The 27,730-nt window shown below is 57.7% G+C and overlaps 2 protein-coding genes across 2 annotated transcripts in view; one reads left to right on the plus strand and one right to left on the minus strand.

Moving 5' to 3' along the window:
* MYBPC2 (myosin binding protein C2) lies at nt 1–27,531 on the minus strand. Its single transcript, XM_059665295.1, has 28 exons — nt 27,371–27,531; nt 26,054–26,158; nt 25,446–25,532; nt 24,738–24,886; nt 24,271–24,388; nt 23,544–23,589; nt 23,360–23,419; nt 22,455–22,648; nt 22,068–22,200; nt 19,050–19,174; nt 18,849–18,954; nt 16,136–16,308; nt 12,490–12,655; nt 10,350–10,456; nt 10,036–10,065; nt 9,616–9,755; nt 7,924–8,083; nt 7,733–7,837; nt 6,861–7,049; nt 5,831–5,965; nt 5,456–5,623; nt 5,180–5,268; nt 4,878–5,073; nt 4,553–4,692; nt 2,957–3,116; nt 2,646–2,782; nt 1,238–1,424; nt 1–123 (listed from the first exon to the last, which is right to left on the minus strand). The coding sequence occupies exons 1-28, from the start codon at nt 27,387–27,389 to the stop codon at nt 113–115; spliced, it is 3,435 nt and encodes a 1,144-aa protein (XP_059521278.1). The 5' UTR covers nt 27,390–27,531; the 3' UTR covers nt 1–112.
* Nucleotides 1–27,730, plus strand: part of ASPDH (aspartate dehydrogenase domain containing) — a 214,129-nt gene that overhangs the window by 37,561 nt on the left and 148,838 nt on the right. The window lies entirely within an intron of this gene.

Consider the following 27,730-nt stretch of genomic DNA (forward strand, 5'->3'; position numbering starts at 1 on the left):
CTCCAGACAAGATTGTTATCTGCTGGGCTCAGTGACAGCTCCTGCAAAGGGCCGCTGTCGGGGGTGGGGGGCTCCGCTCAGGCTCAGCAGCCGCGATCCGGGCGTGGGGAGTTCACTGCGGCACTGGGGGGACGAGAGGAGGGGGGTGGCTGCCGGGGACGCAGGGACCCCGCTTCCCCTGTGCCGGCGCCCCGCCGGGCCCCGCCGCCTGCTGGTCTCGCTTGGCCAGCAGGGGGAGCCGTCTCCCCTTCACCGCCCGGCTCCCCACCCTCATCTCTGCCGGTGCCACCCCGCGGCCAGGGCTGCAGCTTTGAACCCCAAACTGGGACCGTCTATCTGAGCAGGGATTTCTGAGCAGCGGCTGGCAACAGGCTGACCCCGGAACCCTGGATGGGGGTCTTTCTGAGCTGATGAACAGCTGATAACGGGGACGGTGGCCTGGAGGCGTGACTGAGGTCTCTGAGCCCTTGTGGAGGGTCCCTTCCATCTGCCGGGCTGTCATCCGGGCCAGGGGAAGTCCCAGTCGGGAGGGACCTGGATAGCAGGCTCCCCACAGAGAGTAGCGGGGGGGGGGAGTCGGGGGGGGAAGACGAGGAAGCGTGTTCTGGGTGGACGGAATGGCATGTGCAAAGGCCCAGCGCCGGGAGGAAGCACGGCCGGTCTGTCCTACTGCCAACAGCTCGGTGTGGCCGGAACAGCATGGAGGAAAACGGGGGTACATGAGGCCGGAGAGGCGGGGGGGGGTGCGGTCAGATGCAGGACCATGACACCAGGCTGAGGGGCGCCTGGGCTGCTGGGGCGCCCCTGGAGGGCAGGTCACCCCTGGACAGAGTGTCCTCGGGGGCCCTGTGTGGGGTGGGCTGGAGGGAGACACGGAGGTGGGTGGCTGCGGGCGAGCATTCAGAAGGAGGAGGGCCAACAGCTGGGCTGTGACCGAGGGGGGAACAGCCTGGGGCAGCCTGTGCAGGAGGGAGGCGTTTCTGGGCTCCCACAGCCCCGGGGCCTCTGCCGTAACCCATGTTTGTGTCCACGCGCCTCCCACTGGGGGCCTCAGCGGTCACTTGCTAAGCTCTCCTCACTCGCTTCTTTCTTGTCCTTCAACTCCCCTGGGACACTACCCAGGCTGGTCCGGTGCCCCCGCCCCGCCCTCCGACGCCCCGGGGCGGCCTCCTCCCCGCCACCCTGCACCCCCAGCGGGTCTGACTCCCGTAGCTTTGCAAAGGGCAGGAGCCCTCACCTCGGACCTCCAGCTTGCACTCGGCCAGCGCCTCCCCCAGCTCGTTGAACGCGCGGCAGGTGTAGGTCCCCCCGTCGAAGGGGGACGGGCGGCGGATGTTCAGAGTCAGGATCCCCTGGTGGTTGGTCATCAGGTACTTGGGGTCCTCCCTGATTTCCATCTTGTTCTTCATCCAGACCACCTTCGGCTGCGGAGGGGAGAGGGGGGGCGGGCAGCTCCGAGAGGGTGCCTGGGCCGTGGAGAACGGGCCCTGGGCCCTGGGCGGGAGGTCTGCATCCTCACGTTGGCTGTGCCGCCTCCTGACGGCCGCATGGGGTGAATGCATGGGTGGAGCCCACAAATGAGCAGGTAGATGGGGATGGAGGAGGTGAACTAATGAACCCACGGTGTGCCAACCGGGGCCAAAGCTGAAAATGTGAACGGCAGCCCTGGCCGGTGTGCTCGATGGTTAGTGTCAGCCCACGAGTCAGAGGGTCACAGGTTCGATTCCCGGTCAAGGGCATGTACCTGGACTGCAGGTTTGATCCTCAGCCTTGGTCACACACGTGAGAGGCAACCAATCGATGTATCTCTCTCTCATCAATGTTTCTCTCTCCTCTCCTCCCCACTCTCATTTTCACTCTCTCTTAAAAAAAAAAAAATGTAAAACATATCCTCTGGCCCTGGCCGGTTTGGCTCAGTGGATGGAGCGTCGACCTGCGGACTAAAGGGTCCCAGGTTCGATTCCGGTCAAGGGCACATGCCCAGGTTGCGGGCTCAATCCCCAGTGGGGAGCGTGCAGAAGGCAGCCGATCTGATTCTCTCTCATCATTGATGTTTCTCTCTCTCCCTCTTCCTTCTTCTCTGAAATTAATAAAAATATATTTAAAATATATATATATATATCCTCTGGTGAAGATTAACAAAAAACAAAACAACTTGGAAGTCGGACCAGAAGTCAGCAAACTTTGGTTGCAAAGGGCCAGTGGGGCCTTGACTTACGAATGTCCTGACTAATGAGTTTTTTGAGATACCAGCTGTGTCTCGGCCGATTTTTTTGCATTGAGTTGATAGAGTAATTTGAGTTAACGAGCTCCTTAATGAGCTCGGTCTCGGAACGAATTAAACTCGTAAGTCAAGGCCCCACTGTAGTCGCTATTTTAGGACAGTGGGCCCTGAGCTGTCTGAGGCTGTGGCCAATACACAAGCGAGTGTGCAGGGCCATGTTCCAATAAAACTTTATTTAGAGAAACTGGTGGCAGGTGGATTTGACCAGCCGGTTAAATGGGAGCAAACTCCATGAACTGAGAAGAGACAAGTCTGGGAGGGGCTTCATCTTGCTGACGATTCCCCTCCAGGATCACCCCCCACGCACATGCGAGCACGCGCACACACACACACGCACGCACGCACACACGCATGCACGCACCTTGGGGTGGCCCCTGACGGCGCAGTTGAGAGCAGCAGTGTAGCCGGCCACCACCACGCGGTCCAGCAGCGGCGTCAGGAACTTGGGAGCCATCCGGAAGTCGTGCTCCTTGTACTCCGGCGGTTTCCAGCTGATCCCTGCGGGCGGGCGGGCGGGTGAACCTGTGAGGCCACTGAGCCCGCTGCTCCCAGCCGCCTCTCCTCTGTCACCCGGTGCCATCAACTTGGGGTCGGGGCGGGGGGTGCAGAGGAGCCACCGCGGCCAGGCCGCCGCCGCGAGGGGGACTGGGCCCTGCGCGGGGAGGGCCTTACCCGTCTTGAGGATCCGGGCCGGGTCCTTGGAGACGCCGGGGGACTCGCTGAGCCCACAGATGTTCTCGCTGAAAACCCGGAAAAAGTACTCGTTGCCCACGATGAGGTCGGACACGGTACAGTGGGTTTGGCGGTTGTGTTCATAGACGTTGAACCACTCCTGGCGGGGGGACAGGGAGGGGCGGAAAAGTCAGGGACACAGACCCGGGAAGGGCTGGGGGGGGTGAGGAAGGCACCCCCACATGTGGGCGAAGCCAGCAAGCCTGCCCTTCGCAGCGGCCGGCAGATAGAACCACCCAAACGCCCACCCTCGGATGAAGGGAGAAGCACAACATGGCAGCCGCCAAGCCAGGGGCTATCACTGGGCCAGGAAAAGGGACGAAACCCTGAAACCTGGAGAACAGGAGGCTGAGTGAGAGCAGCCAGGCACCAGAGGCCACATATCGGGCGATTCTGTTCCCAGGCAACCAAGAGGCAAACCCACAGACACCGGGAGTGGGGTGGGGGTCGCCCGGGGAGTGGGGAGGGGAGGGGTGACTGCTTAGTGGATACGGGGTTCCTTTCAGGTGCGAAATGTCTCGACCCATGAACCAGGAGGTCACAGTTCGATTCCTGCTCAGGGCACATGCCCGGGTGGCAGGCTCCATCCCCAGGGTGGGACGTGCAGGAGGCAGCTGATCAAGGATTCTCTCTCATCATGGATGTTTCTCTCTCTCCCTTCCTCTCTGAAATCAATATGCATCTATCAACAAGTGAACCTAAGAATCAAGTGAATAAATAATCTGGTGATCATAATAGAATCAGGGACATAGAAAGGGAATGGACTGACTATTCTTGGGGGGGGGAAGGGGTGTGGGAGATGCGGGAAGAGACTGGACAAAAATTGTGCACCTATGGAAGAGGACAGTGGGTGGGGAGTGAGGGCGGAGGGTGGGGCGGGAGCTGGGAGGAGGGGAGTTATGGGGGGGGAAAAAAAAGAGGAACAAATGTAATAATCTGAACAATAAAGATTTAATTAAAAAAATAAAATAAAAATCGTGTCCCGGGACTAGATAGAGGTGGCGGTTGCACACCACTGGGAATGTACTAAAAGCCACTTCGAAATCAATGCTTAATGTCGTTATGTGAATTTTACCTCCATTTAAAGAAAGATGCCCTGGCTGGTGTTGCTCAGTGGTTAGGGACCGGCCCTCCCACCAAAGGGTCGTGGGTTTGATTCCCAGTCAAGGGCACAGACCTGGATTGTAGGTTTAATCCCCGGCCCTGGTCAGGGTGCGTGTGGGAGGCAACAGATTGGTGTGTGTCTCACATGGATGTTTCTCTCTCTCTCTCTCTCTCCGCCCCCCCATCCTCTCTCCTACCCCCTCTCCCTCCCTGTCACTCTCTCTAAAACTCAATGGGGAAAAATATCCTCAGGTGAGGATTAACAAAAAAAACAATGAAAAAGAAAGAAAACCCATCATGCACCAAACCTCAGCCCCAGCCCGTTCTCCCAACCTCTCGGGGCCTGGCAGCGCCTGCTCCGACCCCCGGCGGCTTTCCCGCGCCCCCCGCCAGCTCCCAGCTCACCCCGCCCGCCGGCCCTCCGCCCCTCACCATGGTCTTCTTGTCGGCCTTCTGGATGAAGTACCCGGTGACCTCACTGTTGCCGTCGTCTTTGGGGGGCTGCCACTCCACCAGCGCGTTGGTGCCCCACACCTCCTTCACCGTCACGTTCACGGGCGGCCCTGCCTTCTCTGGAAGGAGGTGGCTGCTACCGGCCAGCCCGAGGGCCCCTGAATGTCCACCCTCGCCTCCTGTCCTGTCCTGACCGCTCAGGCCTGCCCCCCACTCCCATGTCCTCGCCTCCCACCCCGGCTCCCCGACCCCCCTCCCCTGTCCCCTCCCGGCCCCGGCGCCCCCGCCCGCCCCGGCCACGCACCCACGACCCGGATGCGGAGGGTGGCCGTGTCCTTCATGTTCTCGATCTGCACGGTCAGCTCGTACTCCCCCGAGTCCGAGCGGGCCGCCTGGCGCACGAAGAACACGGTGTCGGTGTCGCTGGTGCGCACGTTCACGCGGGAGGCGTCCACGGGCGCCCCGCCCTTCGTCCACACCACCTGGGGCCGCGGCTTTCCCTGGGCGGGCGGGCAGCAGGGGGCAGAGGTCGGCCGGGGCCCTCCTGTGGGAACTGGCCCCTGACCCCTGACCCCTGACCCCCGACCCTGATCCCCCGCTACGCACCTGGAAGGGGATGACGAGGTTGATGGGCTCCCCGACTTTGCGGATGAAAGTCTGGCGCAGGTGGCGGGGGAGTCGGATCTTGGGTTGCTCTGCGGACACAGACCCCAGGGAGGTCAGCGCTGGGCTTGGGGACCCTCGAGAGGGACGAGGAGACTGTGGCAATGAGACCGTAGGTGGGGGGGGGGACCCTAGCGATGGCCTGGGAAGGGCTGGCCAGAAGACACCGCATGGTCTGCGGGAGGGCAAGGTCAGGGGTCAGGGGCCAGGGGCGCTCACCCACAATCTCCCTGATGGTGACCGGCTGAGCCAGAGTGGCCGGCTCGCTGCGCCCCGCGATGTTGACCCCAACGACCCGGAAAATGATTCTGGCTCCTGTGGGAAGATCCTTGACGGTGAAGCCACAGCGCTCGACGGGCTCCGTGTTCGCGGGGATCCACTCCTCGGCTGGAGAGAGGGCGGTGCCGGGATCTGCCTTCCGACCGTCCGACCGTCCGGCCAGCCCCTCAGCCCCGGCCCCTCAGCCCCGGCCCCTCCCCGGCCCAGAACTGGTGGCAGCTGACAGTTATTGCGCACTATGACCGGGCTCGACAGATGGGACGAGACACCCACGGGGACCCGGGAGCCCCGCCCCCCAGCCTGCCGGCCACTCACAGTCCTCCAGGCAGTACTCCACCAGGTACCCGTCGATGCCGCCCGCCCCGATCCTGTCTGGGGGCCTCCACTTGAGGGTGGTGGTGGTGTCTGTCACATCCTCCACTGTCAGGTGCCGGGGTTCGCTTGTGGGTGCTGTAAGGATCCAGGGAAAGGGGCGGTGGGGGCAAGTGAGGGGTCAGGGGTCAGCAGGGAGGGTCACGGGTCAGAGTGGGCCAGAAATCAATGAGCAAGGACACGTCATCAATGATAATTAAAACAAGATATCCCAGCCCTGACCGGTTTGGCTCAGTGGATAGAGCCTCGGCCTGCGGACTGAAGGGTCCCAGGTTCGATTCCGGTCAAGGGCAGGTACCTTGGTTGCGGGCACATCCCCAGTGGGGGGTGTGCAGGAGGCAGCTGATCGATGTTTCTCTCTCATCGATGTTTCTAACTCTCTATCCCTCTCCCTTCCTCTCTGTGGAAAATCAATAAAATATATTTAAAAATAAAAATTAAAAAAAAATAAAAAATAAAACAAGACATCCCGGCCGGCCGTGGCTCAGTGGATGCCCATCGACCTATGAACCAGGAGGTCACAGTTTGATTCCCGGTCAAGGGCACATGCCCGGGTTGCGGGCTCGATCCCCAGTGGGGGGCGTGCGGGAGGCAGCCGATCAATGATTCGCTCTCATCATTGATCTCTCTCTCTCTCTCTCTCCCCCCCACCCTCCCTTCCTCTTCCTTCCTCTCTGAAATCAACTGAAAATAAACAAAAACAAGATATCAAAGAAAAGTGAGGTCTCCGAGGGCGGAGACAGGGGTTAGTCTGCTAGGTCAGAGGTCAACGAGATACTCAGGCAGCAGCACAGAGTGTAGGGCCACGGAGGCCAGGAACGGGGCAGGAGGGGGGCGGGCTCAGGGCCAATGCGCTGAGTCGTCGAGTGAGAGGGGGCAGAAGCCGGCAGCCTCTGTGGGGTCAGAGGTCAGCGACAGCCAGGGCAGGGGTGAGCGGTAGGCAGGGGCCCAGTGAGGGGGCGGGGGACCTCACCGATAGGCATGAAGGGCTTGGTGTTGAGGCTGGGCTGCGACACCCCGATGGCATTGACGGCGAAGACCCGCATCTCGTACAGGACGCCCTCGATCATCCTGGTGGATTCGTAGGTCGTGTCCGTGAAGACCTCGAAGTTCAGCTTCATCCAGCGCTGGGACCCCTTCTTCTTCCGCTCCAGGAGGTACCCTGCCCCGCCGCCAGGCAGAGAGTCGCCGGGGTCATGGAGAGGCCACGGCGGGGGTCACAGGCCCGCTGGGGCAGCGAGGGTCACAGGGAGAGGCCACGGCGGGGGTCACAGGCCCGCTAGGGCAGCGAGGGTCACAGAGAGAGGCCACGGAGGGGGTCACAGGCCCGCTGGGGCAGTGAGGGTCACAGGGACAGGCCACGTGGCCCAGAGAGGCCTGAGGCCATGACTTTTGGGTTGATCTCAAGGTCACCAGCAGCCAGAGTTCATCAGTCATGGGGTCACAGGTCATAAATCCGGGGGTCAGGGGTCACAGAAAATCCCAGGCTATTGCTCTGAGGGAGGACTCCGAGGTTGTCAGGGAGTTTGGCTCAATGTATAGAGCGTCGGCCTGCGGACTGAAGAGTCCCGGGTTCGATTCCCGTCGGGGCACATGCCCCGGTGGCCGGCTCTTCCCCAGTGGGCAGCTGATCAGTGATTCTCTCTCATCATGGATGTTTCTCTCTCTCTCTCCCTCTCCCTTCCTCTCTCTGAAATCAATAGAAATATATATTTTTTAAAAAGATGGAAACCAGGTCTGGGGGGGTGGGGGGGGCACTGAGGATGCTAAGGACTCTGGGAGGTCAAAGAGAAACCAGGGGGCCCGGGGGGTCGGAGGTCACGGGAACTGGTGCGAGGCACTCACCGGTGACTGGCTGTCCCCCGTCATACTTGGGGGGCTCCCAGACAAGGATGGCCCAGTCCTCTCCGACTGAGGTGACACGCACCGCCTCTGGGGGGTCTGGGACATCTGGGGGGAGAGAGGAGAGTCAGGGGGCTCCTCACGGCCTCAGGGAGCCACCCCCCAGCTCAGCCCCTTCGGCTCCCCCTGCTCACCCACAACCCGCACGAAGATGGAGGCCACGTCCTCGCCAGCGGGGTTGGCGACCTTGATGGTGTAGCGGCCCTCGTCCGCCCGCTCCGCACTCTCGATCACAAAGCTGCTGCACTCCACGCGCTGCTCGATGCGCATCCTGCCCTCCTTGGCCGAGAACACCTGGGCACAGCGCCCGAGCGCCATGGGCCGCCTCTCCCCACCAGACCTCCTCAGCCCCCCCCCCCCCGCCCGAATCTCCCCACGGCTTCCCGTCAGCCCCTCCTCCCTCAGACCCAGGAGTCGGGGGACCCAGTTACCAAGGCCGTGGGCCAGCACAAAGGACCCGTTGGATCTGCACCGGCCTCACTCATCACTCCCTACGGCCCTCCCCGCCCTCCATTGAAAACACCAGACTGGCTCATGCCAAGACTTTGCAGGCAATGTCCCGACCCACGTATCTCTCTGCTCTACTGTTCTCATTCCTCTCATCCCTCTGTGCCGCCTCTTCCAGGAAGCCCTCCTGGATGCCCTCAAGGGAAAGTGACGGCCCATCCCCTGAATTCTCATCGCATCGGGTGCCTCCCTGTATCTCAGCCCCATCACCCCGGACTCTGACTATCCGGGCGCGAGGGCTCCCGGGAGGCGGGGGCTGCTGATCAGTGATTGATGCGTGGCTATCAGGGTGGTGCCTGCACAGGGGGCCTGGCAGAAAGGAGAGCTCGGGGATGTTTGCCGAGGGAAGGGATGAATGAAGACAGAGTCTCTCCCTTTTACAGGAGAGGAAACTGAAGCCCAGAGCAGACACACTGGACTGTCCCGGGGCCTGGAACATACAAGGTCAAAATATTTGTTCAGTGGAAGGAAGGATGGATGGAAGGATGGATGGATGGATGGATGGGTGGGTGGATGGATGGGTGTATGGGTGTATGGATGGATGGGTGGGTGGATGGGTGGGTGGGTGGATGGGTGGATGGGTGGATGGATAGATGGATGGGTGGGTGGATGGGTGGATGGATAGATGGATGGGTGGGTGGATGGGTGGATGGATGGATGGATGGATGGGTGGGTGGGTGGATGGATGGATGGGTGGGTGGGTGGATGGGTGGATGGATGGATGGATGGATGGATGGATGGATGGATGGATGGATGGGTGGGTGGATGGGTGGATGGGTGGATGGATGGGTGGATGGGTGGATGGATGGATGGATGGATGGATGGGTGGGTGGGTGGGTGGATGGATGGATGGGTGGGTGGATGGATGGATGGATGGATGGATGGATGGGTGGATGGATGGATGGATGGATGGATGGATGGATGGGTGGATGGATGGATGGGTGGGTGGATAGATGGATGGGTGGATGGATGGACGGGTGGGTGGGTGGATGGACCGACAGGATAACTGGGTTGGCTAATGGACAAATAGATTAAATACTGGATGAGTGGATGGATGGGTGAATTAACTGATTAACTGATGAGTGGGGAGACGGATGGATGGAGAATGACGGATGGAGAGATGGATGGACGGAGCACCCACCATGTGCTGGGACAGTCCCCTGTGATGGACAAACTGAATCTCCAATCTTCAAAAGCTCCCTCTGAAGAAGGAATCACAATCCTCATTTTACAGCTCAGAGAGGGAAAGCCACTTGCCTAAAGCCGCCCAGCAGAGCCAAGCGGCCAGGTGGTCAGGGCACAGGGGAAGCCCCACATACCTCGTCCCCCTTCAGCCAGGTGGCGACAGGAGGGGGCTCCCCCGTGATGGCCACGTCCAGCCTCAGCTTGTTCCCAGCCACGACCACGATGGAGTTTTCCGAGGTTTTCCCCGAGCAGTCCAGGTGGATCTTCGGTGGCTCTAGCGGCAGAGACGGGATTCCGGGAACATGGGAGTCGGCAGCGGGACCGTCCCAAAGCCCTCCAGGGGGTCTCCGGAGAAGCTGGGTTGCCCCAGCCATAGAGACCCAGGAGTCCAGGCCCCCAGCCCCTCCTCCCTCAGACCCAGGCCCCCAGCCCCTCCTCCCTCAGACCCAGGAGTCCAGGCCCCCAGCCCCTCCTCCCTCAGACCCAGGCCCCCAGCCCCTCCTCCCTCAGACCCAGGAGTCCAGCCCCAGTTACCAAAGCCACAGGGTCCCTACCTTGCTTGGGGACGTACTCCACCTTGATTTCTGGTGAACGCAGGAGAGGGGATGGTTAGGTCTAAATCCATGGGGCCCGATCCCACCCCCACCCCCAGAGGCAGAGGGGAGGGCCTGGGGTCACCCGGGCACCGGGGGTGCTGGGGTGGGCTCAGGACCGCGACTGTCCCACTGGTCCCCCCTGGACACGCTGTGGGGGAAATGACGCTCTCCCTCATCTTCTGTCTGACTGCCCCCCCCCCACAGTGTGCACTGAGGGAAGCTTACTCCTGAGGGGGCACTCGGGCCCTGGGGAGAACAAAGGGGCCCCTCACCCAGGAAGTTGAGCTTGGCTGAGAGAGACAGGGCGTAGCCATCGGGCACGAACGTGTAGTCCCCCTCGTCCTCTGGGCGGACGTCATTGATCACCAGCTTGTGGATCCTAAGGGGTTGGGGGCACAGGGCAGAGGTCAAGCCAGGTCGCCCTGGGACCACCACGGAGAAACATCCTCCTCGATGCAATGTACATGCTCATACCCACCCTTTTTCTTTTTAATATGTTGTTTTTTTAAAATTGCTTTTAGAGAGAGGGGATAGGAGAGGGATAGAGAGAGAAACATCGATGAGAGAGAAACATTAATCGGCTGCCTCCTGCACGTCCCCTACTGGGGATCACCCCCAATGGGGCATGTGCCCTGACAGAGAATCACACCAGTGACCTTTTGGTTCACGGGTTGATGCTCAACCACTGAGCAACCCCAGCTGGGCCACACCCACCCTTTTTCTTCTGGCCTTTGGAACTCTGGGTTCAAATCTCAGCTTTGCCCCTTCCTAGCTGTGTGGCCTTAGGCAAGTTACTTAACCTCTCTGTGCCTCAGTTTTCATCTATAAAATACAGGCAATGGTGCCCATCTGGTGTAGCTCAGGGGTGGAGCATCGACCTGTGAACCAGGAGGTCACAGTTTGATTCCCAGTCAGGGTGCATGCCCGGGTTGTGGGCTCAATCCCCAGGTGGGGGCGTGCAGGAGGCAGCTGATCAATGATTCTCTCTCCCTCTCCCTTCCTCTCTGGAATCAATAAAAATATATATTTCTAAAAAAATACAGGTGCCCTAGCCAGTTTGGCTCAGTGGATAGAGCGTCGGCCTGCGGACTGAAGGGCCCCAGGTTCGATTCCAGTCAAGGGCACATGTCTGGGTTGCGGGCTCGATCCTCAGTAGGGGGCGTGCAGGAGGCAGCCGATCGATCATTCTTTCGCAACACTGATGTTTCTCTCCTCTCTCTCTCCCTCTGCCTTCCTCTCTAAAATCAATAAAAATATATTTACAAAAAAATACAGGCAGTGATAACAATCCCCACCAGGGTTGCGAAGCATTTAGAAAGCTCCCCGGCACGCAGTGGGTGCCCTGTGAGCTGTAGGGTTTCTTCTTCTCACTGAAACCACAAGCAGGTAGGGTTCCTACACAGAACCCAGAGAAAGCCACGCTCCCCCCGGGGCTGCCGTCCGGAACCCACAGGACACGACATCCAGTGGCACTACAGTGGCATTCTGTACAGACTGCAAATAGGACCACGATTTCCCCTCCCTCTGTCCACGTCCCTTGCCAGGAAAGCCTGCAGCCTTTGACTTCCTTCGCCCAACAGAATGCGGAGCAAGTGCCCTGGCCGGCGTGCTCCGTGCTCAGAACGTCGGTCAAGGGCGTGGGCCTGGATTGCAGGCTCGATCCCCAGCTCTGGTCAGGGTGTGTGAGGGAGGCAACCAATCCATGTGTCTCCCTCACAACCGCGTTTCTCTTTCTCTCTCTCCCTCTCCCCCGCCCCACTCCCTCCCTTTCATTCTCTCTTTAAAAATTCCAATGCAAAAAAAAAAAGAATGCCCTAACCGGTGTGGCTCAGTAGATAGAGCGTCGGCCTGTGGACTGAAGGGTCCCAGGTTCGATTCCGGTCAGGGGCATGTACCTTGGTTGCGGGCACATCCCCTGTGGGGGGTGTGCAGAGGGCAGCTGATCGATGTTTCTAACTCTCTATCCCTCTCCCTTCCTCTCTGTAAAAAAATCAATAAAATATATTTTTTTTTTTTAAAAAAGGAATATGGTGGAAACAACTCGGGGACAGTTCCCAGCCCAGGCCACACAGTCATGTTCCCCTGCATGCCCTCAGAACCCGTTTCTAGCACGTGATGATACCAGGGCCAGCCCTACTAGGAGATGAGGCATCATCAGGACCAGCGCAGACACAGCCCAGCGCCTCCAAGTCCCCACAGAGCACAGGAGGGTGAGCAGAACTGACACTCAGCTGACCACACAAGCACCAGGAAGGCCATCCTCTATCAGCCAGCCTCCCATCGACCCACAGACTCGATTAAATAAGTCCTTGTTCTTCGGAACCACTAAGTCTGGGGATGGTTGTTACGCAGCTAGCGCTAGCTGATACACACGCCCCATCCCCCCAGTCACCTCCATAGTCTACTCCGCACCTCCCCGTGTGGGAGATGGTGATCCTCTTGCTGGGCCGCACCTCGACCCCATTTTTGAACCACTTGCCCGTCACCTTTTCGTCGGACACTTCGCACTTGAACACGGCCTGGTCCGAGGCCTTCACTGTCAGATCCGCAATGTCCTGCAGGACCTCCAGCTGTTTCACTGGACGAGGAGAGAAGGAGAGGGGGCTGTCACAACTCCTGTCTGTCCACAGACATGTGAACGGGGAAACACATTCACATCATAGGAGGGAGCCATGAAGCCTGAGGGGAGGCGGGGACGAGCCCACAGGAGGACACAGGGGTCCCCAGGTGGAGAGGACGGCGTGTGCAAAGGCCCCGCGGAGCAGAGCGGGCTTGTTGGTGTGGGAACAGCAGGCAGGCGAGCCATGGTAGGAGGTGAAAGGGGCGGGACAGCCGGGGCCCAATCCCGGGGCTTGTGGCCCAGGAGAGGACTCTGTGTGGAGTCTGAGCAAGGCCGGAGTGCACGGGGTGATGGGAAGACAGCGGGGATCTGACTTACATTTTTACTTTTATTTTATTATTATTATTATTATTTTTACTTTCTCTTGCGGTTTGAGAATTCCGTTATTTCTAGAACAATTCTTTTTTAAAAAAAATATACTTTATTGATTTTTTTACAGAAAGGAAGGGAGAGGGATAGAGTTAGAAACATCGATGAGAGAGAAACATCGATCAGCTGCCTCCTGCACACTCCCTACTGGGGATGTGCCCACAACCAAGGTACATGCCCCTGACCAGAATCGAACCCAGGACCCTTCAGTCCGCAGGCCGACGCTCTATCCACTGAGCCAAACTGGTTAGCACCTGACTTACATTTTTAAAGTTTTTGTATTTTTAAATAAAACAATGCAGCCCAGCTGGCGTGGCTCGGTGGTTGGGCGTTGGCCTATGACCCAGGAGGTCATGGTTCAATGCCCAGTCAGGGCACATGCCTGGGTTGTGGGCTCGGTGGGGGCCGTGCAGGAGGCAGCCGATCCGTGATTCTCTCTCATCACTGATGTTTCTGTCTCTCTCTCCCTCTCCCTTCCTCTCTGAATCAATAAAAATATTTTTTTTAAAAAAATGCACTCCTGGCCAGTGAGCCTCAGTTGGTTGGAGCGTTGTCCTGTGCACAGAAAGGTCACGGGTTCAAGTCTCAGTCAGGGCACATGCCCAGGTTGTGGGTTCGATCCCCAGCCAGGATGCTAACAAGAGGCAACCAGTTGATCTCGATTTCTCTCTCTCTCTCTCTCTCTCTCTCTCTCTCTCTCTCTCTCTCTCTCCTCCCTCCCTCCTTTCCACTCTCTTTAAAAATCAATGGAAAGTAGCTCTAGCCGGTTTTGCTCAGTGGATAGAGCGTCAACCTATGGAGTGGAGAGTCCCGGGTTCGATTCCAGTCAAGGGCACATGCCCAGTTCCAGGCTCGACCCCCAGTGTGGGGCGTGCAGGAGGCAGCCGTTCAATGATTCTCTCTCATCATTGATGTTTGTATCTCTCTCTCCCTCTCCCTTCCTCTCTGAAATCAATAAAAATAAACAAATAATAATAAATCAATAGAAAATATATCCTCGAGTGAGGATGAACAAAAATTAAATTAAATTAGGAGAGGCTTTCGATATAGAGGGGAAGTCTCATCCCCACCCACCACCAATCATCTAGATGTAGGCCCTTCTCTGAAGGCGTCACCCATCCAGTCTAGAGCTGTAAAAACAGATGCGTACATACATTTTCTTTCTGTCTTCCCTCCCTTCCTCCCTCCCTCCCTCCCTCCCTCCCTCCCTCCCTCCCTCCCTCCCTTCTTTCCCCCATCCTATCTAATAATAGACAAACATGGTAATTGACCGTACCTTCGCTACGCCTCCCATTGGCTAATCAGCGGGATATGCAAATTAACCACCACCAAAGATGGCGGCTACTTTGCATAGTGCAGGCAGGGTAGGACAGCGCCATCCCGCCTGCCCTGCCACCATTCGGGCCTGCTATCTGCGACCCGGGGCAGCAGGGGTCCCCATGTGCAACCCGACCGGGGGCAGCGAAGGCTTGAAGGCGGCTCCAGCCGGAGCGAAGGCCTGGGTCCCGGGGCCGGAGGAAAGCCAGTGCCGGCAGCCAGGGGAAGGGAAGGCCTATTGCACGAATCTTTTCGTGCAACAGGCCTCTAGTATGCAAATTACAGCCAGCACATTTGCTTTTTCTCCTAAAAACATACAGCAGGTCCCCGAATAACGTCATTTCTTTCAACATCACTTTGTAGTAACATCGGTCAAATGTGACAGGAACTTAACTCTTGTTTCTGTCACTCGGCCTTTGGTAAGAATGGTTTCGTTATAGGTCATTTCGCCGCAGTTTTAAGAACCGATCGGCGACGTCAAGTAAGGACTTACTGTGTCTTGGAAATAATTCCACATCAGTAAATTAAAAGCTGCCCGTTTTTAGGGCTACATGTGAATATGACGTAATTAACTTAGTCCATAAATGGCTTGATTTTTTTTGTCATATTTAAATATGTTTTTATAGATTTCAGAGAGGAAGGGAGAGGGAGAGAGAGAGAGAGAAACATCAATGATGAGAGAGAGTCATCGATCGGCTGCCTCCTACACCCCCCCCACTGGGGACTGAGCCCCCAACCAGGAATCAAACCGTGACCTCCTGGGGCAGAGGTCAATGCTCAACCACTGAGCCATGCCGGCCACGCGAGCTTTTGTCATACTGAAAGAATTATAGACTCACAGGAGTTTGCAAAAATAGTGCATAGAGTCCCACGTACTACCCTCCACCCAGCTTGCCCGGATGGTGACATCTTAGACACCCATAGTCCAATAATCAATCCAGGAGGTGGACGTGGGAGCGATACTGTCATCACCCAGACGACAGGAGGTGTTCAGGGGTGACCATCTGACTGACGTTTTACAAGGATCACTGGTTGGTGTGTGTGTGTGTGTGTGTGTGTGTGTGTGTGTGTGTGTGTGATGGGAGCAGGTGTGGAAACAGAACCACCAGCAAGGAGTCTACTATAGGGTGTCCCAAAATTCATGCAAGATTTGAATTTTGCGTGAGCATTAACAACAACAACAAATAAAAGCCTAATTTTACTTGGTTTATTGAAGCAGATTCTAATATCTGTTGCCCTTTGATTTCAATCCCTTCAATTTGATAAGCATGACCAAGTGCCAATGATGGCCCAGGAGCAGGGACAATGAAGACCACGGCTTTGCGCATGTGCCAGCAAAGCCGTGGAGGCCATTTACCCGACAATGTGCTATTTCATACATAACCCTATACTGTATACTTTATGAATCAATAACAAATTTACCATTTTTAATTATAAACCTGTATTTTCTATCAAAATTACTTCTTGCGTGAATTTTGGGACACCGTATAGAATGGTCTGAGCATGAGGGGATGGAGACCGGGACCAGGGCCGAGGGGTGGGGGAGGCAGAGAGGGGGGAGGGGGAGAGGGCGACCACGGAGGTGGGGGAAGTCAGATTCAGGATCTCCTCTGAGGACTTGCTGGTGAATTGCATGAAGGGTGTGAGGCAAAGAGAGGCATCAAGGACAATCCCAAACTGGGGCCTGAGCGACGCTGAGCAGCACGGAGAAGCATGCACCGGGGCCGCCGCCCCACCCAGGGGCCCCCGAACCTTCCACAATGAGATCAGCCTCGCACTGGCCGCCGTTGGTCATGACCTTGAACCGACCCGCATCTTCCAGGGTCACTTCTGAGAAGATGAGAATGTGACGCTTCCCGTCTTTCTTGAAGCGGTACCGCGCCTTGTAGGAGTCCTCCTTCGTCATCTCCACACCGTCCTTCATCCTGGGGGGAGGGGACGAAAAGGGGGGGAGGGGTCCGGATGTCAGAGGGGTCCTGGGCCAGAGACACAGTCCTCGGTGGGGGTCCGGAGTCCAAAGGGAGGTCACGGGTGGGAAGAGGGGTGAAGGTTGGAAGAGGCAGCCTGAATGAAGAGGTCCCAGGTGAGGGTCCAGGGGAGAAAAAGGGGAGGAGGTCACAGGCCACCGGGAGGTGCCTCCAGGTCCGTTGTAGGTCAGGGGACACAAAAAGAGGTCACGGGAAGAGAAAGGAACATGGAGGGTGTCCTGAGGTCACAGAGAAATGCCAAATAGTGCGGCCTCTGTAAATGGTGCTTCTTCCCCTGCCTGGGACACTCCTTCCTTCCTACTTCTTCCTCCTCATCCCTCAAATCTCAGCTCAACCGTCACCTCCTCCAGGAAGTCTTCCCTGACTTCCGGAGTCCCTTCTTCCTGTTAAAAAGTGGTTACAGCCCTGGCCGGCTTGGCTCAGTGGACAGAGCGTCGGCCTGTGGAATGAAGGGTCCCGGGTTCGATTCTGGTCAGGGGCACATGCCTGGGTTGCAGGCTCAGTCCCACTGAGGGGCCTGTGCAGAAGGCAGCCAATCAGTGGTTCCCTCTCATCATTGATGTTTCTCTCTCTTCCACTCTGAAACCAATAAAAATATTTAAAAGAAAAAAAAAAAAAAGGTGGTTATAGCCCTGGTCGGGTGGCTCAGTTGGTTGGTGCATCAGCCCATACACCAAAAAAAAAAAAAAAAAGGTCGCCGGTTGGATTCCTGGTCAGGACACATTTCTAGGTTGCAGGTTCGATCCACAGTCAGGGCTCGTACAGTAGGTCTCTCTCTCTCTCTCTCTCTCTCTCTCTCTCTCTCTCTCTCTCTCTCTTCCCTCGCTTCCTCCCTCCCTACCTCTCTCTCTAAATTCAATTTAAAAAAAACAGCAACAGCCAGAACCGGTTTGGCTCAGTGGATGGAGCGTCGGCCTGCGGACTAAAAGGTCCCAGGTTCTATTCTGGTCAAGGGCATGTACCTTGGTTGCGGGCACATCCCCAGTAGGAGATGTGCAGGAGGCAGCTGATCGATGTTTCTCTCTCATCGATGTTTCTAGCTCTCTATCTCTCTCCCTTTCTCTCTGTAAAAAATCAATAAAATATATATTAAAAAAAAAAAAAACAGCAACAGCCCTAGCCGGCTTGGCTCAGTGGATAGAGCGTCAGCCTGTGGACTGAAGGGTCCCAGGTTCGAATCCCGCCAAGGGCACAGGCCTGGGTTGCAGGCTCGATCCCCAGTGGGGGGCGTGCAGGAGGCAGCCAATCAGTGATTCTCTCTCATCATTGATGTTTCTATCTCTCTCTCCTTCTCCCTTCCTCTCTGAAATCAATAAAGAAATATGTTTAAAAAAAAAAAAAAAGAAACCAGCAACATATCCTCGGGTGAGGGTTTTTTAAAAACTGGTTACAGCATCAGTTACGGCTCCTCTGAAACGCTTGTCAAAACAAAACTTTTATATTTATTCATGTGATGACTTGACTAATAGCTGTCTCCGTCTCTCACACCCACACACTCCGGAAATTTACCAGATTATAAACTCCACAAGGTCAGGGGCCATGGTGACATATTTTCTTTCCATTTATCTCAACACAGAGAAGAGTGCCACCACACAATAGGTGCCTCCTAAACATTTGTCAGATGGGTGAACAGATGTGGGGTGCATGAATGGAGGAGTAGATGGGTGGGTGAGTGGGTGGGTGGATGGGTGGATGGATGGATGGATGGATGGATGACTAGATGAGTGAATGGATGAGTGGATGGGGGGATGGGGAGATGAATAGATAAGCCAGAGGATGGATGATTGGTCAAATGGATGAATAAATGATTTTTGAAAAGTATATTTTTATTGGTTTTTTACAGAGAGGAAGGGAGAGGGACAGAGAGTTAGAAACATCGATGACAGAGAAACATTGATCAGCTGCCTCCTGCACACCCCCTCCTGGGGATGTGCCCACAACCAAGGTACATGCCCTTGACTGGAATCGAACCTGGGACCCTTCAGTCCGAAAGCCAACGCTCTATCCACTGAGCTAAACCGTTTAGGGCATGAATAAATGATTTAATGAATCTTAAATAGCAGGGATCAGGAAAAGGGGTGGAATAGATAGAAGTCAGATGTTCTAGAGCAGCGATGGCGAACCTTTTGAGCTCGGCGTGTCAGCATTTTGAAAAACCCTAACTTAACTCTGGTGCCGTGTCACATATAGAAATTTTTTGATATTTGCCACCATAGTAAAACAAAGACTTATATTTTTGATATTTATTTTATATATTTAAATGCCATTTAACAAAGAAAAATCAACCCAAAAAAATGAGTTTGCGTGTCACCTCTGACATGCATGTCATAGGTTCGCCATCAGGTCAGAATTTGGAGAGAGGCTGAGGCCCCTGGGGGACTCCTGGGTAGAGGCCCAGGGCCTCCACGAGAGGCCGTAAAGATCGGGCTGGTGCAGAGAAGCAGAGGGCACCTGAGTGGAGACAGGGGATCACTCACCACATGACCTGGGCGCCTTCTTCCGACACCTCCACGGCCATTTCCACCCGGTCGCCCACAAACACCTGCTGGTCCTCAAGGGGTGTCACAATCAGCACTGGAGGTTCTGTGGGCACAGGGGGTGGGGGACAGGAGGTCAAGTGGTCTCCGGAGCCCCTCCAGACCCCAGTCCCCAAGCCCAGGCCCCAAGCCCGGCCTCACCTTTGACGAAGAGCTCGGTGAAACACTTCTCATCGCCGACGGCGACCTCATACGCGGCATCATCCGCCAACGTGCACTTGTTGATGGTGAGAATTCGCTTCTTACCAACGTTCTCAAACACGTACCTGGTGCAAGAACCTCACCTCGGTCCAGGGCCTGGAGCAGACCCTGGCCCTGGGGTGCAGCCGCCCACCAGTTCCCAGGCAAGGCACTCCCGCTCAGAGACAAACTCAGGGAGGGGGTACACAGTCCACCTTCTTTTTCTTTTTTTGAAAATATATTTCTTTATTGATTTCAGAGAGGAAGAGAGAGGGATCGAGAGATAGAAACAACAATGATGAGAGAGAATCATTGATCGGCAGGCCCCCAACTGGGGATCGAGCCCGCAACCCGGGCATGTGCCCTTGACCAGAATCAAACCTGGGACCCTTCAGTCCACAGGCTGACACTCTATCCCAGCGGTTCTCAACCTGTGGGTCGCCAACCTGTGGGTCACGACCCCTTTGGGGGTCGAACGGCCCTTTCACAGGAGTCGCCTAAGACCATCGGAAAGCACATATATAATTACAAATTGTTTTTGTGATTAATCACTATGCTTTAATTATGTTCAATTTGTCACAATGGAAATACATCCTGCATATCAGATATTTACATGACGATTCATAACAGTAGCAACATTACAGCTATGAAGTAGCAACGAAAATAATTTTATGGTTGGGTCACAGCATGAGGAACTGTATTTAAAGGGCCAGAAGGTTGAGAACCACTGTGCTAGGTCATCTCCAATTTTGAGTGCCTGCTGTGGACTTCTCTCCTTCCCTCCTTCCTTCCTCCAGACACAGATGTGCCTACGACCCAGCTTCAACCATACAGACGGTGTAGCCAGAAATATGGAAACTCGGATGCCGAAAAGTCTGTAAGAAAAGAGCTGGTCCCCCTAGCTCCACCAACTAGAAATACAGCCCTAATTAAAGTCATGTGTTCTAGGGACTCTGTTACAGCAACTGAACCTGCACCTTCACTAATACAACTTTTTTATCTTACCCCAAATGCTCAGGGTGACAAATTGAGAAAACACAGCCAAGTGGAAAAAACCATTTTAAAAAAGAACCCATGTAGCCCTGGCCAGTGTGGCTCAGTTGGCTGGGTGTTGTCCCACATACTGAAGGTTCAATTCCTGATCAGGGCACATGCCCCGTTTCGGTCTTGATCTCCAGTAGGGGGCATGCAGGAGGCAGCTGATGGATGTTTCTCTCTCACATGGATGTTTTTCTCTCTCCCTCTCACTTCCTCTCTCTCTAAAAACTAATAAAAAATCCTAAAAAAAAAAGGACCCATCCATAACTGTCCCACCAAATGCAAACATTTTGGCCTCTGTCTTGCCAATCTTTTAATCTATACACTAGAGGCTCGGTGCACAAATTTATGCACGGGTGGGGTCCCTCGGCCAGGCTGGTGATCGGGACCATGAGGCCTGTGGGAGGTTGGCTGTGGGAGCACGCTGACCACCAGGGGCAGCTCCGGTATTGAGCGTCTGCCCCCAGGTGGTCAGTGCACGTCATAGTGACTGGTCGACCGGTCATTCTGGTCATTTGGTTGCAATGGTCACTTAGGCTTTTATATATATAGACTAGGGGCCCGGTGCACAAAATTTGTGCACTGGGGGGGGGTTGTCCCTCAGCCCAGCCTGCACCCTCTCCAATCTGGGACCCCTCAGGGGATGTCCCTGTGGGATCAGACCTAAACTGGCAGACGGACATCCCTCTCACAATCCGGGACTGCTGGCTCCCAACTGCTCGCCTGCCTGCCTGCCTGCCTGCCTGATCACCCCTTAACCACTCCCCTGCCAGCCTGATCAACGCCTAACTGCTCCCCTGCCAGCCTGATCACCCTCAACTGCCCTCCCCTGCCGGTCCGGTCGCCACAAACTGCCCTCCCCTGCCAGCCTAGTCACCCCTAAATGCCCTCCCCTGCCAGCCTGGTCGCCCCCAACTACCCTCCCCTGCTGGCCATCTTGTTGTGGTGGTCATCTTTGACCACATGGGGCCAGCCATCTTTTGTGTGAGGGTGTGGTGGTCAATTTGCATATCACCTCTTTATTATATAGGATATGCAAAAAACATTTTGTGAAGCAGATGGGAAGTGCGCTTCTGCACACAATAATCTTAAACAGCTCTCCCAGTCAACAAGTATTTTAGAATATCTTTACAGCACCTGAGCATGGAATTGTGCATTTTGGTTGTTTTCCATGTTTTGCTACAATAGTCAATGCTTAGGTCAGCATCCTTGCAGCTACATATACATAACCACCATGGTTCCCTTAAGACAAATACCTAAAATTGAACCATCAAAATGGGGGTTTTTCTGTATCGTTTAAAAAATATATTTTTATCAATTTCAGAGAGGAAGGGAGAGGGGAGAGAGAGTCAGAAACATCAATGATGAGAGAGAATCATTGACCAGCTGCCTCCTGAACGGCCCCCACTGAGGATCGAGCCCACAACCCGGGCATGTGCCCCTGACCAGGAGTCGAACCCGGGACCCTTCAGTCCGCAGGCCGACACTCTATCCACTGAGCCAAACCAGCCAGGCTCAAAAGGCTTTTTAATAGCACTGCCGGCTCAGGAGACTTAGCAATTCATTTTCCCACCAGCAGCATTGGGGACCCACGTTTCTGTGTCTCCCTCAGCAGCGGATTTCATCACTTCGTAAAGTCTTTGCCCACTGGGAGAGCAAGGAGGCTGTCGGCTTCGATTTGCATTATTACTGTTATTGCTGTTCTTACCATCTGCACGACTGAATGTGTACCTCACAGCACACCGGCCATTTGGGTCTCTTCTCAGCGGAATTCCTGGTCTCCAGTGCTTTTGTTTAGTCTTCGACTGAGGTACTTGGACTTTTCACATGGGGGAGGGAGTGCCCTTTCTGGGTTCAGAGTGGCCAGCTTTATTTCGGGGGGTTCTCTCTGGGCCCCAGATCCCCGCCCCAGCCCACTCTGAGACGGCCACACGCACGTACTTGCTACCCGGCTTGATCTCCTGGCCGTTCTTGTACCACTTGAGGGGAAGGTCTGGGTCACTGATCTCCACCACCAACTTGATCTTGTTGCCTCTGTCCACTTGGTAGGCTGGGTCCAGCTTCTTCGTGAAGGCTGGAGGGCGAGGGACGCAGGGCGGGTGGAGCTAAGAGGTCCTCCCTGCCCTGGTCATCCCAGAGCTGCCAAGTCTCCCTCCCCAGACCATGAGCTCTCCAAGGTCAAAAAGAGGTCAAGGTCAAGAGCTTGGAGGTCCCTGAGAAGAGGACTCTCTTACTCTTCCGATTGGGGCCTCCAAAAGATGGGTCCGGGGCCTCAACATCTGATACCCATGATGCCGCAGGGCCCCTCTCCCTCAGGCCGGTACTGACCTTCACTCTTCTTGACCTCGACCTTGGCCTTCTTGAGCCGCTTCAGCATGCCCCGGAGGTCGGTGATTCCGTACTGGAAGGCAATCTTCTCATACTCGCTCTTCTTTGCCCCTTTCAGGAGCTCCCAAATCTCAGGCGGGATGCCCAGGTCATCATCGTCTTTCTTCTTCTTCTTCTCCTGCTCAACCACCTCCCTGCGGGCGGGGAGAGCAGGCCAGGCCACCGCGGGGTCTCCTCCCGCCTTCTCCGCCCGCCTGCTGGGTGCCTGGCCCGGGCCGCTCTCTGTCTCTGGGCCTGTGATCCTTTCTTCTCTCCCTCCTGGACCATCGCCCCAGCCTCCGCCCTGGCCTCCTGGCCTCCATCCTGTCTGTCCCCCCGCAGTCTGCCCCCCCCCCGTCCCAGGGGGACAGTTCTGACCCCCACATCAGATGCCATCCCTTCCCCGTTCGGAACTGGGTGGCTCAGTGTAACGGCAGGCGGACAGAAGGGCAGGTGGGGAGACGGCGGGTGGGTAAATGGACATGTGGGTAGAGGGATGGGCAAAGGGCAGGCAGGTAGGTGGGTAGATGGATTAGTCCATGGGTCAGTAGGGAGCTGGCTGGATGGGCGGGTGAGATTGGCAGGTGGTGGGTGGGCACATGGCTGGATAGGTGTTGGATTGGGTGAACAAGTGGATGAGAAGGAGCTGGAGTGGGTAGGAAAGTGGACGTGAGGGCGGAGAGTTAAAAGGTGTGTAGGGAGGTGAACTGGCGGGCAGACGTGGGGTGGCTGGTGGGCGGGCAGTGGGGGGATGGAGACGGTGGTGGAGGGCCGGGCAGGGAGTCCATAGATGGCCTCCCTCGCCACCCCCCGCTCCTCCTCCTCCATGAGCCTCCGTCTTCTCTCTGCCAGGAGGGTGGGCTCACCTCTTCTTCAGCAGGCCGCTGAAATCCAGCTCGCCGGCGTCTTCGGACTTCGTTTCACCCCTGCGGCCGTGGAGAGGGGGGCGTGAACTCCTGAGGTCCCTCCAAGTCACCTTGGGTCCCCACTCCTTGCCTTCCCGGACCCTCCCTTCTCCCAAGGGGAACCCCAGGGTCCAGGGCCACCTACGAGCGCTTGAATTCTTCTAGAACCGGCCCCACGGAGTCCTGAGTCGCTGGGGATGGGCAAAGGGGGGAGAGAAGGTGAGCTGCGGGCACGTCCTGACCGCAGACCAAGAGCAGCCCGCAGGGCCCGCGCCACCCCCTCCAGGCCCACACCACCCCCTCCGGGCCCGCGCCACCCCCTCCCACCTCGTGGGCCAGCACACCCTCTCTCTGAGGCCCAGACACCCCTCTGCTTCCAGACTCATTTCCCTGGCTGCCAGGTACCACCCTCTCGGCAGCCTATGGGGGATAGGAGGGGGGCTCCACCCGGGCCAGTACGCCCTTCTCCTCAGGCCTGGGCATCCTCCTTCCAGATTTAAGCACCCACACTTCCTGGGCTATAGACCCCCAGCGCCTGTGCACCCTCAGGGCTCCATGCACGTGCCCCCAAATCTGTGTCACCTCCCGTTCATCCTGCACACCCTCCCCCTAACCCACACGCCCTCCGTCCCCTTTCTCAAACCTGTGTGCCGGGACCCTGCCATGGACTGCACTTGCCCCCCCCCCCAACCCCTCCCAACCCCGCCGAGCCTTCGCAGGGGCAGCCGACCGCCCGCACCCTTCCCCCCTCACGCTCTGAGCATGCAGCCTGTCTCCCCAGTCGGGAACACCCTGGCCCCTGGACCTGGTCCCCCACCCCAGACCCCAAACCCTCAGCCCCACCCCCTCCCATCCCACCCCCGGCAGCGCACCCTCCACGTCGATGTTGAAGCCACAGCTGTCGCAGAAGTCCTTGGCTTTGACCTCGAGGCGGTAGTCGCCACGGTCCGCCAGCACCACCTTCGCAATGTGCAGTTCGACGTCGTATACCTGGGGGCCGGGGCCGGGAGTGTGGGTGCACGTGACCACCTCCCCAGAGCCCACCCACAACTCTCCCTCCAATCCCTCCCCCCCCACCATCACTCCCCCACCCCACCACCCTCTCTCCCCACCCCACCCAGGCCTGAGGCCCCTGCCCTGACCCCTTGAGACTCTCTGGGAACGCACACACCGTGCCCAAGTGCCTGAACCCCAACGGTCGCCCCTCCTGCCCAACACAACCTCTACCAAGCAGCCCGAGCAGCCTCCGTCCCTGGGAACCCAGGCCCAGGATGACACCCAGGTGTTCACAGGCCTGCGCGGCTCCAGCCCGGGCCCCACCCGTGTCCCTGGCCCTCACGTTGTTGGCGGAGTCATGGGTGGTCTTGAAGGTGAACCGGGCTCCGCTCTTGATGTCCAGCTCCAGCCACTTCCCCTTGAACCACTTGATGGTCGGTTTGCCTGGGAGCTCCTTCCCGTTCACCTTGGCCACGATCACCACGTCCTTTCCTGGGCGGGCGGGAAGGGGGGTGAAGGATGAGAGGGAGTGGTCAGGTGGGAACCCCAGACTCTAGAGAGGACTGGAGGCTGGGAGCCCCAGCCCCTCCTCCCTCAGACCCAGGGATCCAGGCCCCCGGCCCCTCCTCCCTCAGACCCAGGAGTCCAGGCCCCCAGCCCCTCCTCCCTCAGACCCAGGAGCCCAGGCCCCCAGACCCTCCTCCCTCAGACCCAGGAGTCCAGGCCCCCAGACCCTCCTCCCTCAGACCCAGGAGCCCAGGCCCCCAGCCCCTCCTCCCTCAGACCCAGGAGTCCAGGCCCCCAGACCCTCCTCCCTCAGACCCAGGAGCCCAGGCCCCCAGCCCCTCCTCCCTCAGACCCAGGAGCCCAGACCCCCAACCCCTCCTCCCTCAGACCCAGGAGTCCAGGTCCCCAGCCCCTCCTCCCTCAGACCCAGGAGCCCAGGCCCCCAACCCCTCCTCCCTCAGACCCAGGAGCCCAGGCCCCCAACCTCTCCTCCCTCAGACCCAGGAGCCCAGGCCCCCAGCCCCTCCGCCCCCAGGCCCCTCACCATTCTCTACAGACACAGAGTCTGGCTTCTTCAGGAAAACGCCCGTGGGCTCCTCGGCAGTGGGGGACTGCTCCTCAGATGGGGCTTCTGGTGGGAGACAGGACGGGGTCTGAGGCACTGGGAGGGGCCACAGGCCACTGTGGGGACAGGGCTTAGAGCCAGTGAGGGCCCCTCTGCTCAGAAGCCAAAGGCCGTGGTATGTCGTGGCCTCTCCTGACCTGGGAGAGACCGTGTGACCCCAGGAAGCTGCGTGACCTTGGCCAGGCCGGCCTAGCCCCTGGGCCTCAGTTTCCCCATCTGTGAACGGGAGGGTGGACTGGATGGTCCTGAGTGGGGCTTTGCAATAGAAGAGGCGCCAAGTTGGACGGGGCGTCCCCAGCGGGCAGGACTCAGTGACCAATCAGCCAGGTGTTGGGTGGGGGCGGGGGGGCTTGCAGGCCAGGCTGGGGAGCTGGGCTCTGTCTCGGGGGCACTGGGGAGCCATGGAGGCTGGGGAGGGGCGGGTCAGCTCTGGGGTCACCGTGGGAGGACAGGGAGAGTGCGGAAGGGCCAGGGGGGCCTGGGCGGTGAGGTCCAAGTGCTGCTGAGCCCCCGGGACACCATCTCACCTTTGGGGGACTGCGGGGGGGCCTCCTCTGTTGGGGTTTCCTTCGGAGAGGTTTCCTCGGCAGCAGGTTTGGCCTCATCTTTGCCTTTCGGGTCCGTTTTGGCCGCTGTGAGATGGGTGTTGCCAACTGAGCACATGCTCAGCCCCTCCTCCCTCAGACCCAGGAGCCCAGACCCCAGCCCCTCCTCCCTCAGACCTAGGGGTCCAGGTCCTCAGCCCCTCCTCCCTCAGACCCAGGGGTCCCGGCCCCCAGCCCCTCCTCCCTCAGACCCAGGGGTCCAACCCAGCCCCTCCTCCCTCAGACCCAGGGGTCCAACCCAGCCCCCTTCCAGACAAATTAAATTTATCTCTACTCCTGAGCGTGTGCGATCAGGTTTCCTCTCGCCCCGGCCGGCTGTGCCCCATGCTCCAGGCCACAGGCCCTGACCTTTGGGTCCTGGGGGTAAAATTAGCTCTTCCGCCTGCCTGGGCTGGAAACCGGACACCTCGTGCTGACCACAGCACCTCTGCTGGCAGGCCGGCCTGCTGGCTCCCGGGTCCAGGGGGGCCCAGCGGCAGTGAGGGGCCGCACCCCCACCCCACAGCCTGGCTGACCTGGGGCCAGAGGCCTGGACACCCCGGGAGGTTCATTTCCCCACCGAGAGGGACCCCCACCCCCATATCAAGAAGTGCCCCCCAGTCTGCACATAAAAAAAAGGCTCAGAGCCCTTATACTAGGGCCCCTGATTCTGACTTGGAAGCCCTGGTTCCTACAGGAAGGCGAGCCCTCACCCTCATGAGCTCCCCTCACCGCGCAGACAGGACGCCCTGACTCTGTGCACCCCACAGAGCAGTGGTTCTCAACCTTCTGGCCCTTTAAATACAGTTCCTCATGTGGTGACCTAACCATAACATTATTTTCGTTGCTACTTCATCACTGTCATGTTGCTACTGTGATGAATCGTCATGTAAATATCTGATATGCAGGATGGTCTTAGGCGACCCCTGTGAAAGGGTCGTTCGACCGCCAAAGGGATCGCGACCCACAGGTTGAGAACCGCTGCCACAGAGCAAGGCTCGATCCCCACCCAGAGGACCCGTCCCCAAATGCAGACTCCCCGGTATTCACACACACAGGCAGAGGCAGACCTTCCGCACCCAGAGAGGGGCCTCCCCAGTCCCCACAAAGGGACCCCCTCACCCTCAACACACCCTCAGCACAGGGAAGGGGACCTGCCCCCAACACGCAAGGGGGGAAAGCCGGCTCCCCACAGAGGAGGCGCCCCATTCCCCCAAATCACAGAGCGAGGAGCTCCGCAGAGGGAAGTGCCAAAGCCACCTGGTTTAGCCTCGGGCATGTCAGCGGACTCGGCTCCTCTGGCCGCAGCTGTGTCCCTCTGGGCCCTGGGGAGGACCGGTGGGCCGCGGGGGAACCCTTTAAGGAGTGAGCTGACTCCCAGGAGTCTCCACCCTCCCCACAGCCGACCCTGGGAGCCAACAGGGACGGCCCAACAAGGAGAGAGGCTGAACGCCAGGTCCCCGGAAGACCTGGGGCTCCTGGGTCCGAGGGAGGAGGGGTGGGGAAGGACTCCTGGGTCTGAGGGAGGAGGGGTGGGGAAGGACTCCTGGGTCCGAGGGAGGAGGGGTGGGGAAGGACTCCTGGGTCTGAGGGAGGAGGGGCTGGGGTCTGGGCTCCTGG

This window comes from Myotis daubentonii, chromosome 15 (assembly GCF_963259705.1).
Source record: "Myotis daubentonii chromosome 15, mMyoDau2.1, whole genome shotgun sequence".
Classification (NCBI taxonomy): Eukaryota; Metazoa; Chordata; class Mammalia; order Chiroptera; family Vespertilionidae; genus Myotis; species Myotis daubentonii.

Excerpts from the sequence above, each read along its gene's own strand:
- MYBPC2 (XM_059665295.1), bottom strand. Across the intron at positions 24,887-25,445 it reads CTCTGTGTCTGTAGAGAATG|GAAAGGACGTGGTGATCGTG; the intron begins GTGAGGGGCCTG and ends CCGCCCGCCCAG. Across the intron at positions 1,425-2,645 it reads CCGTCAGGGGCCACCCCAAG|CCGAAGGTGGTCTGGATGAA; the intron begins GTGCGTGCATGC and ends TCCCCTCCGCAG.